This window comes from Callionymus lyra, chromosome 3 (assembly GCF_982586985.1).
Source record: "Callionymus lyra chromosome 3, fCalLyr1.hap1.1, whole genome shotgun sequence".
Lineage (NCBI taxonomy): Eukaryota > Metazoa > Chordata > Actinopteri > Syngnathiformes > Callionymidae > Callionymus > Callionymus lyra.
Window position 1 is genome coordinate 31,155,545 of NC_141820.1, and position 15,714 is coordinate 31,171,258.

The 15,714-nt window shown below is 36.4% G+C and overlaps 1 protein-coding gene and 1 long non-coding RNA gene across 2 annotated transcripts in view; both read right to left on the bottom strand.

Annotated features, from left to right (window-relative positions):
- Positions 1 to 15,714, bottom strand: part of LOC148084459 (uncharacterized) — a 267,620-nt gene that overhangs the window by 71,808 nt on the left and 180,098 nt on the right. The window lies entirely within an intron of this gene.
- The window catches only part of LOC148084464 (hippocalcin-like protein 1), a 40,699-nt gene that overhangs the window by 6,132 nt on the left and 18,853 nt on the right, over positions 1 to 15,714 (bottom strand). The window contains exons 2-3 of the mRNA XM_087787542.1: positions 3,940 to 4,086; positions 1,516 to 1,797 (exon numbers count right to left, since the gene is read on the bottom strand). Coding sequence (XP_087643668.1) covers positions 1,516 to 1,797; positions 3,940 to 4,035 — 378 coding nt within the window. The 5' untranslated portion in view covers positions 4,036 to 4,086. The remainder of the gene's footprint in view (positions 1 to 1,515; positions 1,798 to 3,939; positions 4,087 to 15,714) is intronic.

Consider the following 15,714-nt stretch of genomic DNA (forward strand, 5'->3'; position numbering starts at 1 on the left):
AAAACAAAATACAGTTAAAATGTATTCTTTAAAAGACCAAGACGCATAAGAAAAACACACGAGTCCCAGAAAATCAAGAAAAAGCCTGCACAAATAAGAATGTCTTAAGATGTTTCTTAAAGGATTCAGGAGACTCCCTCAAGCGCAGAGAGAGAGAAAGATCGTTCCAAAGCTTAGGAGCAACAGCCTGGAAGGATTTCTCTCCTCTGGTCCTGAACCGTGTTCAGGAACCATCAGTAGATTCTGATCCACAGACCTCAGAGCCCGAGCTGGGGTGTAAGGCTGGATCAGATCACTGATGTAAGGAGGAGCCTGACCATAAATAGATCTGAAAGTAAGAACCAGAATTTTAAAATTGATCCTGTCAGCCAATGCAGAGTTTTGAGGATCGTAGAAATGTGAGTTCTTCTACTAGAGCAGGTCTAAACTGCAGAATTTTTTTTTATCAACTGCAGGCGAGACAGCTCCTTCTTGTTTAGACATGAAAAAAAAACTGTTAAAATCGTCTAAACGAGAAGACACAAACAGATTACAAGCTCCAGATCATGTTGTGACAACATTTTCCTAACTTTAGAGATTTTTCTCAGTTGAAGGAAACAGTTTCTGTTCGGTTTTCTGCAGTGTTGAACTAGCGACATGTCTTTGTCAAATAAAACACCCAGGTTTCTAACATTTACATGTTTATATATTTATCCAAATACAGGCTCACTTATCCTTGAATACAGTGAACCACTATATGTATATACAATTTTTGTTGTATTCACATTTTCTCCAAGGTAACTGTTATGCTTTACTTGTTTTGTTCAAATTTGCTCCAAAAGAGAGCCTGTAAAGAAATCCAGGGCTCCTGCGGAAGTGAGAGGTATTTTTACTACATTTGTTTTCTTGCTGGTAATTCTATATATTTTTTCTGTTCGCATAGGAAGATCAATCCATATGAGCTACTGCTGATATTAAACCCGTCTGTGGTGCAAAAGAGGTGTGGACCCCCTGCTCTCATACATAGGAGGCGGAAGACGAAAATAACCAAAGGCCAAATTGGACAAGGATACACAGTGTGTCCTTGTTGGCTGGAGCAGAAGGAAGCAGCATGAAATAATTAGCATGTAAATGAACTGCCTGTCATGAATCCACTATTTGCCTCTTTCATGACATTCATTACGCTTTTAACAGCCTTTATTGATGATGACACTCACGGAAGACCGTTTCAAACCGTGCGTCCCTGCAATTCAAACGTACAAGTGTGAAGTTTCGATAGCCAAAGTTGTACTTTCAATTGCTATCATCTTCCTTTTATCATTATAGTCATTAACCATGAGGGTCACGGCTAGATGAGATGCTAGATCTATATGTGGTTAGCCCTGATGACTCATCAAAGGCATGGAAATGTACAGGAAATCTAATTTACATGATGACTAAAAGCGCTTAATGAATACAGTGTATTGTTTCAACAGTTACATGGCTAAAAGCACTTACAGAAATCTAAATAGTGAAACACAACCAGCACTGTCTCACCTGTACGATCTCAAGCATCTCTTCCCGGCTGATGTAGCCATTTCCATCCAGGTCGTACATGCTGAAGGCCCATTTGAGCTTCTGCTCCAACTTCCCTCGGGACGTCACACTCAAGGCGATGATGAACTCCCGGAAGTCTATTGTGCCGTCGCCATTGGTGTCAAATGTCCGGAAGACGTGTTCGGCAAACTTCGACGCGTCACCGTACGGGAAGAAATTGGCGTAAATCTTCTTGAACTCCTCGACATTTAAGGTTCCACTTGGGCAATCCTTCAAGAATCCCTGAATGAAAGACGAAAGAAAAACTAAATTATATATTATATAAATATTATTATCTGTCCACATTGTCAGATTCTTTCATTCATTTTCTATCTGTTATAGATAATTTCTACAAGTTTCCAATCAACCTCTGTATGTGTTTGTACTGTGAGAGGAAACCGGAGTGCCCGGAGTAAACCCACGCAACACGAAGAGAGCATACAAACTCCACACAGAAAAGTCACAAGCTGGCTCCCTCCCGGCCTAGAAGCTAACTGACAACCTTCTGGGAGGCGATCGTGCTAACCACTGCCAGATTGTTTTGTGCTTTTATTTTGTGTAGTCCTTTGAGTTTCCCTATAGTGACAGGTTAATGATACCCAGATCTAACCTATTAGCAATCAACACCAGCTAACACTACTTAAGCTTCCTGGTTCCTGTCCGTGGTGTAAGATAAGCCATACTCTTATGTTGGTAAAGTTTACAATTAAAGTGTTTTTTTATTGTTGTATTTTGTTTGAGCTAGAGTTTTCCGAGTACTTTTCTCCCAAATTCTTTCCATTTGTTGCATATGTTGACCGTTATGCTATTTTTGGTTCTATTGTTTTTCTTGTTTTTTCTTGTTTGGTTCTTATTTCCTCTGTATCTGAGTTCTGGTTTTGTCTGTATCTGCTTTGATTGTTCATCTTTTTTCCTCTTTTTCATTCGTTTTTTTTTTGTTTTTAAGCGTGTCTCGAGTCTACCTGTTCTCCAGTCACTACACCAATATGGGTCCAGTTTGTTCCATGTTTCTGTCACACATGTAATATGTAACACTTGTTTTAGTAGGACAACACGTTTATAATTTGGCAAATAAACTGTCTTTCTGAAGTTCAGGCTCTTGTATGTTAACAATTTTGTGACCCACTGATCTTCAGGTCAATATGGCATTTATTTATACGATTATTCAGGACAGCTCACAGATGTTCCATAGGTCTAATCCATGCATTACACACACGGCTTTAACACACACACACACACACACACACACACACACACACACACACACACACACACACACACACACACACACACACACACACACACACACACACACACGCACATGCACATATAGGGATGTTCACATATTCTTCGCTATAGGGGTCAATCACTTCATCATGTGGAGCACTAATCTTATCTTCTCAGTGCAAGCAGTTCACAATCAGAGAAATTGACTTGACAAATGAAGTGGACAAGTGACAGCTGCTGACGCTATGGGGTAAAATGAAAGCTTTGTATTCAATGAAGCATTTGAGGGTGTCGAGACAAAGACCGCTATTCAATACACTACCTTTTTTAAGTTATATTGGATCGCTTTTCCTGGATTTTGAAACATTTATTTGACGTTATGTTACAAAACGGCAAAACTTCCCCATGAATACCAAACCTTTACAGTAGAGCTCAGCTGCCATAGTATCACATTTTCACTATTTAGTTGTGATTATAATTGCACATAATATTTAGAATTTGTTTTCTAAAAGAGCTTTGAGCTTAAATTATGAAAAGACTTTTGAGAGGAACTACTACTACTATGAATTAGAACCATTCTAAAGCATTTTAGAAAAATGTTATTTTCATATTATATGCATAAATTCATGATAGATATACTAGTGATTTAGTAAAGTGTGATATGAAAAACATGACAAAGGCCTTTTATTACAAAATGTTTTCACTATTATTGTTATTCTATTTAATTTAAGAGGTAAAATACATTTCCATAAAAGGTAAATTTATAGAAATAAAAGGGACATTAAAGATTCAAAGAGGTTAAAAAAAAAGGAATTTATTTACGGCATGGGTTTGTGTTGTCTGAAACATTTCTACATGTGTTTGGCTTTCTGCCTGTTTACACATCTGTCCATCCTGGATGAGACAGATGACGGTTTTGTCGTCTGCAAACTTCTGTGGTGGTAGTTCTCTTTGTTGTTCGAATCACCCTTTTATGTTGCAACGTGCCATTAATATTTATGCTCTCTGGAATATTATCTAGAGTATTTATTCGCATAAAGTGGATCTAAAAAAAAAAAGAGGCTCATGGAATTATCCCTGAAATATCCACCAAGTGTGTCACTCCAGCTCAAGTGAACAGTAAATTATTCTGACTCATGGAAAGGGTTTTTGTGTTACCTTATACCATTCCTGCAGCTCGTGGTCGGAGAACTCTGTATTCTCCCGGAGATCCTGGAGCATCTCTGGCCGCAGCTTACTGTTCTGTTTCCCCATGGCAACTGGCTTAATTCGACGACGGCAGCAAGTGTGGCACCAGCCAAGTGGCTGTAGAAAAAAAAAAATGGTTAGTGACAAACGACAAGTGAAAGGGTCAGCAAACACTTCATATCCTTTGAGATGTAACGTGAGGTTTGTCACATAAATCCTCTTGACACGCGATGTTATGAAACGCAGCAAAAAAAAAGTCCTCAAAGTGAAGCATCACATTTGCACAACATTAAATAATCTGGAACACTCCGCTGACGTCAAGCGCTTGCCCACTGATCACATTCATGGGTTTATCTGGCCAGCTGTGTGTTTCTGCGTCAATCAGATGTGTGGATTGACCAGATAACATAATCTGTCTGCCGTCCGTGTGCCAGAATCAAAGGAGTTAACAACATCTTACTTTAAAACCTTTCAGCGTATAAACACATTCCAGATACCGTTTGCATTGACATAGTAGCTTCCTGAGCTCAGATCACAAGACAGAGTAGATCTAGTTGGTCACTGATAAACCTGCCAGGTGTCTGCCATACTCAAATGATCGAAACTCAACCATTTCTTTCTTCTTCTAAGATGATACTGTGAACGCCAGCGGAGAACACCTCTCTCGCTGTACATGTTCAATAATGCAGAACTGTGCTTAAGTAAACAATGTACTCAACAACAACAGAGCAATAGATTAAGGTTAGCGTACGGCTGCCAGATTAAGATCTCTCTCTAACTGGCTAATCGATTACCTGTAGACTTAAGTTTGTGTTTCTGGCACAACAATGAGGAAACTGAGATAAGGGATCAGGCTCATGAAAGTTTAAGATGGACTTCACAGTACAGCCCTGCACTATTCACCCAACTTCCATCGTCTAGGATCAGCCGTCATTTAGTTGTGTGTTAATTTATTTCATTATTTTATTCTGTTCTGTCGCCACAACAAATGCATGTTATGTTTACAACACTGGCAGCAAAGATTTCTGAGTCTGATTTTGATAAAAAGGACATGTAGAGCTAATGTACAACTTACCAGTACATGATTGTAGGGGTGTCCTAATACAAACTTTCTACTTCCAAATCAACACAAATATCGTCTTGATTATTTCACTAATGTTATAACCTATTTTATGACTAAAAAAGAACACAATATTCTAAAATTGTATAGCTAAGTATTAAAAAAAACACCGCTATTAATCCACGATAAGGCTACATACATGTAGCATGATCATCTGCAGCCAGTGATGGCCAAGCAAGGTGTGTCATCACGAATGTATACGATAATTCGGGTGTGTCCTGACCTCTGTGGCGGAGGCTCTGTCGAACCCCTGAGACCGACTCACCGAACCCCTAGGGTTCGATCGAACCCAGGTTAAGAACCACCGGTCTAAGCCTACAATATTCATGTTCAAAAAATGTTGCACATGTTTCAGACAGCTTGGGCTGTTGGTTGGAGCCATAGATTTGTTTATTTGCCTCAAGGATACCCCGAAAACTGCAGGTGTGTTTGGTTTTATTAAACTTCTCAGTTGGGTATCCTAGTGACTTCCCGGAATTTATTAGATTCCAATTCCAAGGTTCTGAATCAAATATTTTCTATACAATTAAGAATCTTCTCATGGACAATGAAAATGGCTAAATTGAATTACAATGTACCTTGTTTTTTTCTCCTAATATTTTACAAAAATTCTACTTCATGTTCATTCTCCTGAAGAAACCAAAAGGGACAGCCTGTAGAGGACAGAGCATGCATTAGGTAGAAACACAGATACAACTTTGACTGCAACTTGAGTGTTTGATGTGCAAGAAAAATAACAGATGAATAGAATAATAGAGTCCATGATTAATTTAAGACACACTCAAATCAACACATTAGTTTCCCTGTAAGCAAATCATTTTGTTTTGGCATTTTGCTTACGTCTATATAAATTATCACATCAGTGATTAATACAGAAACAGACAAATATAATCCAATGTACTGCTTTTTTTTCCAATAATGGATCAATATCCAAAATAACTATTGGATTGACACCAAAGGTTAGCACATAACCATCTAATGAGCTTTTAAGTGTTCTTTACACTTTCCCATCCCACAGCAAGGATATATTCTCTCTAGGAGTACTCAGCAGAAATCAAATACAAGCAACTAAAATCAACATCTTAGGTAGAAGCCTATCTTTAGTCCTGCCTACACTTTTGTGTTACATAAAATGTGTTCTAATGCATGCTGCTCTATTGTTGTGTATACACAAGCCATGTTGCATCAGGTGCGTACCTCGACAAACACCTCTGAGCACATCCACTATGACACGATTATGATTATGTTGCTAGTTAAAGATGTTAAAGCCACTTTAAACTGCTGCAATCTCGTGATTAAAATCTAAAAAAGAAAAGAATGAAGCTTGCCATACTGAAACAATTACGATGCATCTATTTAACATTTGATTGATTAGACACAGAGATTGTTCGTATTTATGGCAAAGAAAACCAATCTCTGATTTTATTCAATGACGCAGAAGGAAAACAGAAATTAGCTCAAACATTTGTATTCAACAATGATTAGCATTAGAAGACTGTATTTGTCTTGTCTCCAACATCATTCACCAGCTAATAAAAATGTACCTTTTTTGCCTCCATCACTCCAAAATGATGACAGAATTTTCTTTATCACATCTTCCTCTGTGCATTTAAAGCTCAACTCTCTTTCAGACTGAGGACCATTTGATGTAAAAATAAACAGCCTTTTCATTGCTGCTGCTGCTGCTGCTGCTGCTGCTATTAAAAACAGGCATCAAAGTGCACTGTTCCCCCTTAGATGCTGGGTCAGAGAATAATTCACTGTGAAAGCTTCGCTGGAGGAGAGAGGAAATTAGTTTGTCCTTAAACAGTAATTGATTTGCGTGCATCAGTCTGGAAGTTATCGCACAATCAGTGGGTTGTCCTCGATTTATTTGTTTTGTCCAGTGCGTGGTAGGAAAGTCTGACTTCCGTGTGTGCTTGTGCAATGCAAACTGAATTAAAAATATGCATATAATGTTAACAACTTTAATGGACTCTTTTTTTTTTAAACAAACTTTAATGCTTGCACGAGTTTGTGGGTCATTTTGTAGCTCATAATTATAAATAAAGAAACGTGAGAAGACAAAGTTAGGAAGGCCAGATTGTTCAGACATATGATGAAGAGAGACGGGTCATGTCGAAAAAATGAAAAGTACTGGGTCCAAAAAGAAGAGAAAGTTAATACTGTGCTCATCAACAATGTAGACTGTAAAAAAACACTATATAATATAGAATATGTTTAGCACTTCATTTTTGCTAGCTTATATTTCAAAATATGTTATCAGTGTTGCACTATTTGAATTTTGGAACAGGTGTAATACAATTAATATAATAAATAATAATGATCATTATCATAATCATAGAATAGTTAAAGAAAAGTTAATATGGGATGGTTAATAAAACAAATACTACTTTGATTAGTGTTAGTTTTACTAGTGATTAACTAGATTTAAACAAAAAGAAACCAAATTAACTAATATTTACTAGCAAGAAATCTATTATTAAAACCTCATAATTCACTTTTAGCAACATCGTGTTGCTGGTCACATGGTTGCTAGTCATTTGGCTTCAATGCTGACTTAAGACATTAAAGAAAAAACAGATGTCAGGCACACAAAATCAAATAAGTCACCATGATACGGTCTACATTTTAGGACATCGTCAGGTATCAGACCAAATGGCTTCGGACATACCTCCGTCAGACTAAACAGCCTCAGGCTTTCAAACAAAACAACATTAGATTGATACTTTTATTTATCTTAGTAGAGAAATTCACAATTCAAGCAGCACCATTTACAGATAAACAAGTCTAAAAAAAATTAAAAGCAGGAATACAAAGTTTTGCTAATTTGGAGACTGTACATCGTCAGGTGTCAGACAAACCTCGGTCAGATCAAACTATCTCAGGTTTTAAAATAAAAGTCACCAGACAAAACAACATCAGATAGCATCTGGAAAAAATAAACACACCAGTTTATTTCAAATGAAACCGGAAATGCACGCACTTACGACATGCTTTTATACAAAAATACATTTTATAGCATCTGAAAAAAAAACAAAAAAAAACCATTTTATTTTGAAAAAAACCGGAAATACATGTGACGTCAACAAACTCAACATTCATGGTGCGCTTTGACAATAATAAATATTATTTAATGGCGCCTTTCAAGAAACCAAAGGTCACTTCATAATAAAATTGCATAATAGAATAAAAACACACATAAATCTACTTGCCTTATTGTATCAAAAGAAAATATATGTATTTTTAAATCAAATCTTGCCAGGGTATTTTAAATCAGTGACGTCACGTGCATTTCCGGTTCCCAGTTTAAATAGTTACAATTTTTCCAGATGCTATCTGATTTAGTTTTTGTCTATTATCATTATTGCATGAATTTCTGGTAATTTTATGTTTTTTTCTAGATTATATCTGATGTGGTTTTGTCTAATATCAGATCGTTATCACTTGCATTTCCGGTTTAATTCGCAATAAAACGGTACGTTTATTTTTTTTTCCAGATGCTATCTGATGTCATTTTGTCTGGGGACTTTTATTTTGAAGCCTGAGAAACTGACGGATTTTTGTCTGAAGCCTGAAAACTTAGTCTGAGACCTGACGCTCTCCTAAAATGTACGCCGTACCATGACTCAACTAAGGTCCTTTATCTCGTAAATCCAATTCCAACACAATGTCACAGCGCCGTCACCCTTTAAGCCTTTTCTGGACCGTTCATTACCCCCTGCTGTGATCTTATGGCGAGACTTGAAGCGTTAATAAAATGTGCTTGTCCTCAGAAGCTTCTGTATAGTTATAATTCTCTCAACCCTGCAGACACCAAAAGCAAAAACCCTGTCGTCAATCTCCTCGTTCTAACCCTTAATCGTTCATCCCGCCCTTCGGAGCTGGGGACCACTAATCCAACTCTTCAATCTAAGTGTCCAGTTCTTGCTGGTCGGTGCCATCAGTCTCTCTCTCTTAGACATCTGTTTCAGAACCGGTAAGTGGGTCACCGACCTCGGTGTTGGTGATCCTTGTGCAAGCAGAAGATGAGCGACACAAAGGCGTGTGTACAAGACAAAAGATGATATTGTATGAGAGCTAGAAAGTTACTTAATCTGGAGCAGCTTGCATAAATTGAGTGTTACACAACAGTGATTCTACTTTTGTAACCAAAAGAATGATATAACCAAATCCACGCATTGACACATATCGTTGAGTTGTGCAGCCACAGAGGAACTGAAAACACCAAGCACAACATCAATTATACTTTTGTTTAATATCAATTGCATCCACTGCCAAAATGATGCTCTGATAAATGTGAGCAATCACTATTCAAAAATGAAATGGGATTCTATTCAATTTCAAAAGAGGGAGGAACTCTAATGGGGGAACATTCAGTTTGGCGGAAAACTGTTAACGGTTTTTGTCTTGATATATCTATCATATTTTAGCAGAAGTTATGAACATATTTAAATAAAATGTCCAAAAAACATTAATAAAAGAAAAACAACAAATAAATGTCAGGCGATTGAATGTTATTAATGTTCCATAGTTTCTTGAATTTAGGTGAATATTTCGGTTGTACAGCTTTAATTTTCTGCTGCTTGTATGAACTATGTAACATGGTGAACAAATTAAATCATCAAAATAACTCAACTTTCATGAGACTAATGTGACAAAATAAAGTGTCAGCTTGAAGCTTGCTTGAGGAAGACAGGAAGTCATGTACAAACCCATCCAGAAAATGTATGTTTCCAACAAAACCATAGCCTGGTTTTAAAAATCCACTTAGTTGGTTACTTGGTCCTTAACATGTATTTCACTATTGGACCACACTTTACGTTTTACCTTTGATTATATTCTCGTTTGGGTTTTCTTTACTTGGCTAAGAAGTCCACTATAGGGGCACGAGCTTCATTGCCTAATCATATTTGAGCCTGAACTCCATCTCTTGACTGAAGTATTTCTATACCTAAATACCGGCTTCAAAACCTTTAAAAATGTTGTTGAAATGTTATGTCACAGATACAACATTCATACTTTTACACTCTCTGGACAAAATGTCGGTATTGGTCATTAATTCGTCTTTAACATATATACTTTTAAAGATTATTTTATAGATGCAGAGTAAAACTTTTATTTTTAACATGTTAATCTGCTTTGTGTGAAACAGAACTTGGTGCATTGTGTCTCTTGTGATTTTCGGAATAAGGTAACATGATAGAGATCTAAGCAAGAGAAGGAAAACGGATAAAAAGAGGATAAAAGAGAGAGCAGACCAACATGATGCTGTATAAGAATGTGGGGATCAAAAAGACTGACTGGCACTTGATGTTTTTCAGCCTCCCGTAGCTTTTCGACAACAGTGCAACACTTAGAGAGGCCATCGGCAGCTTATTATACCTCTTATCCACGCTCCCTTTCTTGCTTTTCTAGACTCAGCCTTCCGATTTGATCCAATTTCAGCAATTTCTCTTTTTTTTCCCTGCCTTCAATTGCTTCCTGCGTGTAGAAGGTTGAGTGAGAATGAGCCTTTGACGATGTCATGTGCTGTTTTCGTCACGCCTGATAACAATCAAAAGGCTTCTCTTTCCCATTCTTCGGATCAGCTATCCAGCACTCATCCCTGCAGGATCCCGGGCTCACCGCATCTGAAGGAGTCCAGCCGCTCTCCGTGTCCAACGCAAATGGGAATGTGGCCTTTACAAGCAGCAGATAAGTAAAGAGAGAAACTCATTCATCGCTGATACGACAACAAGTTTGGCATTTGAATTCATCATTGATGGGCAAGTTGCTGGGATCAAGCAGATACCTCAGCTGAAAACAATAAAACAATGTGCGTGGATTATGAAACGTTTTTTTGGGGATATAAATAAGCACGGAAAACATGAATTTATTCCTTTTTATGTAACTTGATTTCCCGAATCATACAAGGGCTTTTACTTTCTATATGGCAGAAGATTGGATCTTTCTATTAGGGATTGTCTGATGAAGCTTCATGAAGCAGTGTCATTATTTTCAGAGTCCACTAGATGGCAGTCACTATTTTCCTTTGTTTTGAACAACTTTTCTAGTGAAACAACACATAGTTTTTAAATTGATGGCGCCACCTACTGACCTCTAAACAAGCTTTCTAGCTGTTATACGTTTATCCTTATAGTTGTTACTAAACAATCAAAGTCAAAACAGAAATAAAAGGTCTATGTTAGGTATGTTACATTCAGCATCGGTAAAAAAGAGCGGTTTGAGGCCATGTTGAATATTCAGAACAACATTACAGGTTAGTTGATTTAAACATATTTATCGAATACAACTGACTAATTTTACAAAACCGTACATTTAATTTGTTCTGGAATTTTTCGTTTACTTCAAGAGCTAATAAAGATTACGTTCCTAAAAAAAAACCCACTTTAACAGACTGTCTAGTTTTTATTTACGCAGATTATAGGGTAAAAGTTAACAATTTAAAGTTACTTTATTTATGTAATCCATCTTTTTTTTCAACAAATATTTTGTTAGACATTTAAACATGTAATTGTTTAAATAAATACCAATTTTGTAGTTACTCAAATCAAGTGTTATTTCACAGTAGAGCAAGAAGGTTTATATTTTTATCGTAATAATAATCTTGGCTCCTGCTTACATAAGATCGCAAAGGTTCGTAGGATTGCATATCCAGTTTCATCAGAATATGATACAATTTAGATTCTATGATTAACAATTTCTAAATTTGCAGATTAAATTATAATTTGATTTATGGGCTTGAAATCAATTTTAGAATTGTACTACCAACAGTTAAGCCCTTTATGTTATAAACTGTATTAAACAAAGGAAAATAATGCTTGTGTTACACTTTAAAGTAAGTAAGTAATGGTTATAAATGTTTTAGTTTCTGAGCATTTAATGCGAAGGTTCCTGGTAGTCTATAATGTCCAAAAAGACACACTTAAAAACATCCAAATATCTGTGTAATACTTGTCTGTAATGTTCATCTTGTATTTAGGTATTGGATTAAAACAAAAACAAAAAAAGTCTGTATATTTTAAGCTTGTTTGGAGCAGAAGCTCAGAAGCTCAGCTCCTTTTTGAAGCAGTTCCTCATTGAACACGTTGCCAGATTTACGCTGATGGCCTGGTTTACGCTACAAAGAATAGAAACTTCTTAAAAGAAATGCCTACACAACTTCTAATGTTGAGAATTCAACACAAGCTGGACATTACAGAAAAGCCAGATGGAGGTATTTGGATGTTTTAAGTCTTTTTGGACAAAGATTACGAAAATTGAGCATCAGCCACTTCATTAAAAGGATGTACATATTTGCCTTTAATTTGAGGAACAGATTACTCTGACAATAATCCCAAACCTTAGTGGACATTGGGGTGGGTAGAAAATGAGTGAAATTTAAATTTTGGGTGAACTAACCCTTTCAATTATGCTTATTTTTGTGAAGTGTGACTAACCCTAATATGTGAAAAGCTTGATGCAAAATCAAGCTTCACAAAAATACCCCTTTGGCAATCCCATGGTAGGAAAAAAGTCCCAAAACCCTAAAACTATCCTTAAGAATAAGGTTACAATTGTATTACTGTAAATTAATAACAAATATCTTTCCATTTTGAGAAGCAGATGTTCTGAGGACAACTGATGAGAAAAATTCAAAAGAAAAAGGTGTTAATGGAGTGAGTTAAAAATAGAAATGAGGACCGGTCCTCTGTGTGAAGCTCCTTCCTGTCACGCAATTTTTAGAACATCCTCTAATCCTAATTGTTCCGTCAGAGATGAAGCACGTTTACACAATGTAATGACCCCACGCTGTTCATTCCACTCTCATTTTCTTGTCTTTTTTTGTCAGCTTCCAGATCTATTGATGACGTAACCAGTGATCTTTGGAGTATTTTATAGATGATTGAGCTTCACACATACATTTACTTAGTCTGTTAAGATTCAAGTTTTATTTATTTTAGGTTTTATTTAAGTGTTGAATTACTTCTTAGCACAACCTAGGTTACTGTGGGGGGCTGAGCCACAGATTGCAGTTGATTAACTAAGGTTGTGTGAGCAACTTAAAGCGGATGTAAATAGTTGGAATCTTTTTAAATAAGTTTGTTGACATACAAGGGAGAGAGAGATTTGGTAAAGGAGGCAACGAATTAAGAATATTGAAACACAGACTTGAGAAACTGGAACATCACTTGCTTGTAAAACAGAAATGCAATAATCTATTCTTACTATAAATTTCATCACTGTGGCAAAATGTCTACCCTGCAACATTTCCCAGCCACGGTTGAAATGCAAAGTACAGACTAACAAAGCGTTCCTTGTATACGCAGCCCCACACACATTTACAGCAGCTTCAACACAGTTACTTCAAAGCAAAATGTCTAAAATGTACCTCGATTGCAACATAAAACATCTCAATCATGATTATTTTATTATCTTAGAATGGTGTTTATTTTGTGTTTAAATTAATCCATTTTAGCTGTTTGTCTGAATTAAGTTCTCTCTTGATTAGACTTTTTTAACATCAAGATTTAAAAAACGTTCAAGTTTATTCCTATGCATACAAATGGTTTACAACTAGGCTTGAATTTTCCACAAAAAATAAATGCAATTTTTGCCCAAAATGTGTTCCTCAGTTTGAAAACCCAGTTGTATTCATGTTATCAGGGTCATGAGATGGCTGGAGCCTATCCCAGCTGCCTGGGGCGAGAGGCAGATTGCCAGGCTGTCAAAGAGCACACAGAGACAACCATTCACAAACAACCTGTCCATTTATGACAATTCAGGTAACTTAATCCAACTCTATGTACAACAACAATTTTGATGTAAGCGTTGGCACTATCCTACCATGCCCTGGAAAATTAAGATTTATTATTGTAATTTGATTATCTTCTACTTTTAATAATAAAAATCTGTATTGCCCCACATATGTGTGTGCCTTTAACAAATTGCTTTGTTTGTCTTTTTGACGGTAAGTACTCTTTTGACATCAAGCAAACTTTAAGTATATTAGTCACTTAGTAATAATAAAGTTGTTAAATGTGGTCTGAATACAATCAAAAGAACAGTTTCTTTAACACTTACGATAGTAGAGAAAAAACAAAAGGCAAAGATATAATTTGTTCATTTAGTGTTTCGGTTTTTATTTCCAGTGTTAAAAAAACACAGCATAGGATTTGTTTGTGGTGACAGTACGTAATAAAAAACTTATCGTAGCCCGATTTCTGTATAACTGAACACAAATACATGACTGTATTTCGTCTTCATTGAAAACAAGAGATGTAGAGTCAATCATCAATCACTCGAAGGTGGGTTTAATTTAAAAGTAGACATAAGCCCACTGTTCTGTGCTAACCTCCTCCCACATGATTCATTATCATCGTTATCATAGGAGGGAGAAATATCATCTGATATATCGCACCACCTCTTCAAATTAAAAATAATTAGCCAATAACGGGGCCTGACCCGTTTCACTGTGATGTTTGCAGCTACTGCATAAACTATCTTCCCAAAGGCAGCAAGGAAACTCTCCACTAAAAACTATGTTATCTCTCTCGCACAGAGGAAGGAAGATATTTAATCAAATTCACCGGCAAGAGATGATTTTGTCAACAGATCGATGAACGCTTGTGTGACGAATGCCCAGAACAACACTTCCTTTTTCAGTCAAGCTTTTTGTGCGAGGACAATACCGAACCTGTGTCACAAGGCTTAATGCAATGATGTTGCAATATCACACAAAAAAACCCAACAACAACCCCGAAGACATTGTGTCTTTGCCGAGCCTATAAGGTGGTTTGTGATAATGGCTTTCTTGGCACGTGACAGAGGTTTTATCCCTGAGTCAAAGACATCTGAAGTACATTTCCTGATGCAGATGAACCACACTTTTGTTTTATAGCTTGCATCAACATTCTCCGCAATTACTGGAGAATTTTCTCCGGTATCTTTGGTAGAAATTATCCCATATACAGTAGCTGTTAAATAATTCAACAGCCAGAAAATATACACGATATTTCCAGCCTGCATCATGTTAGGAGCTCCTACAGGATTGCATCAGGCTTTGATGAAATATTTACAGTAAAAAAATGTCATTTGGAAGACATTTGGAAACGAAATAACCAAAAATAGATGGGGGGAAGAAAAGAGAGTCATCACATGTGGATTATGGGTTATACAATTCCTGAAAAGAGCTACATGTCTGGAATTCCCTTAATTTGTCGGTTTTAAATGCGGTTTAAATTTCATTAAAGTTGGACGTATTCTTTTCCTCTCTGGTCCAATTTTCAAGTCAAGTTTTTTTTTTAATATTCAGCATTTCCTAGAAATTGAGGAAACCTATTTTTCCCACCAGAGTCTCTCCTTTAGTCAACGAAAATGTAGAGATCATATTTTAAAGCCATCCTCATGAGGGAGCCAAGAACTCAGCAAGATAAATATTTAACAGCACCTTTTCTTCTTGTTATTTTCTTCTTGTTATTTTTGTAAATATGATAGTGTATATATAATATAGGGCAGATTTGTATTATATTCTATTTAGATCTTTCTTTTCATTTTATTATTCTATTTCTGGGTGTTTTTTTAATTTTTTATTTGAGGTATTGCGCTTGCTGTTGTTTAAACTGAATTTCCCCTCGCGGGAC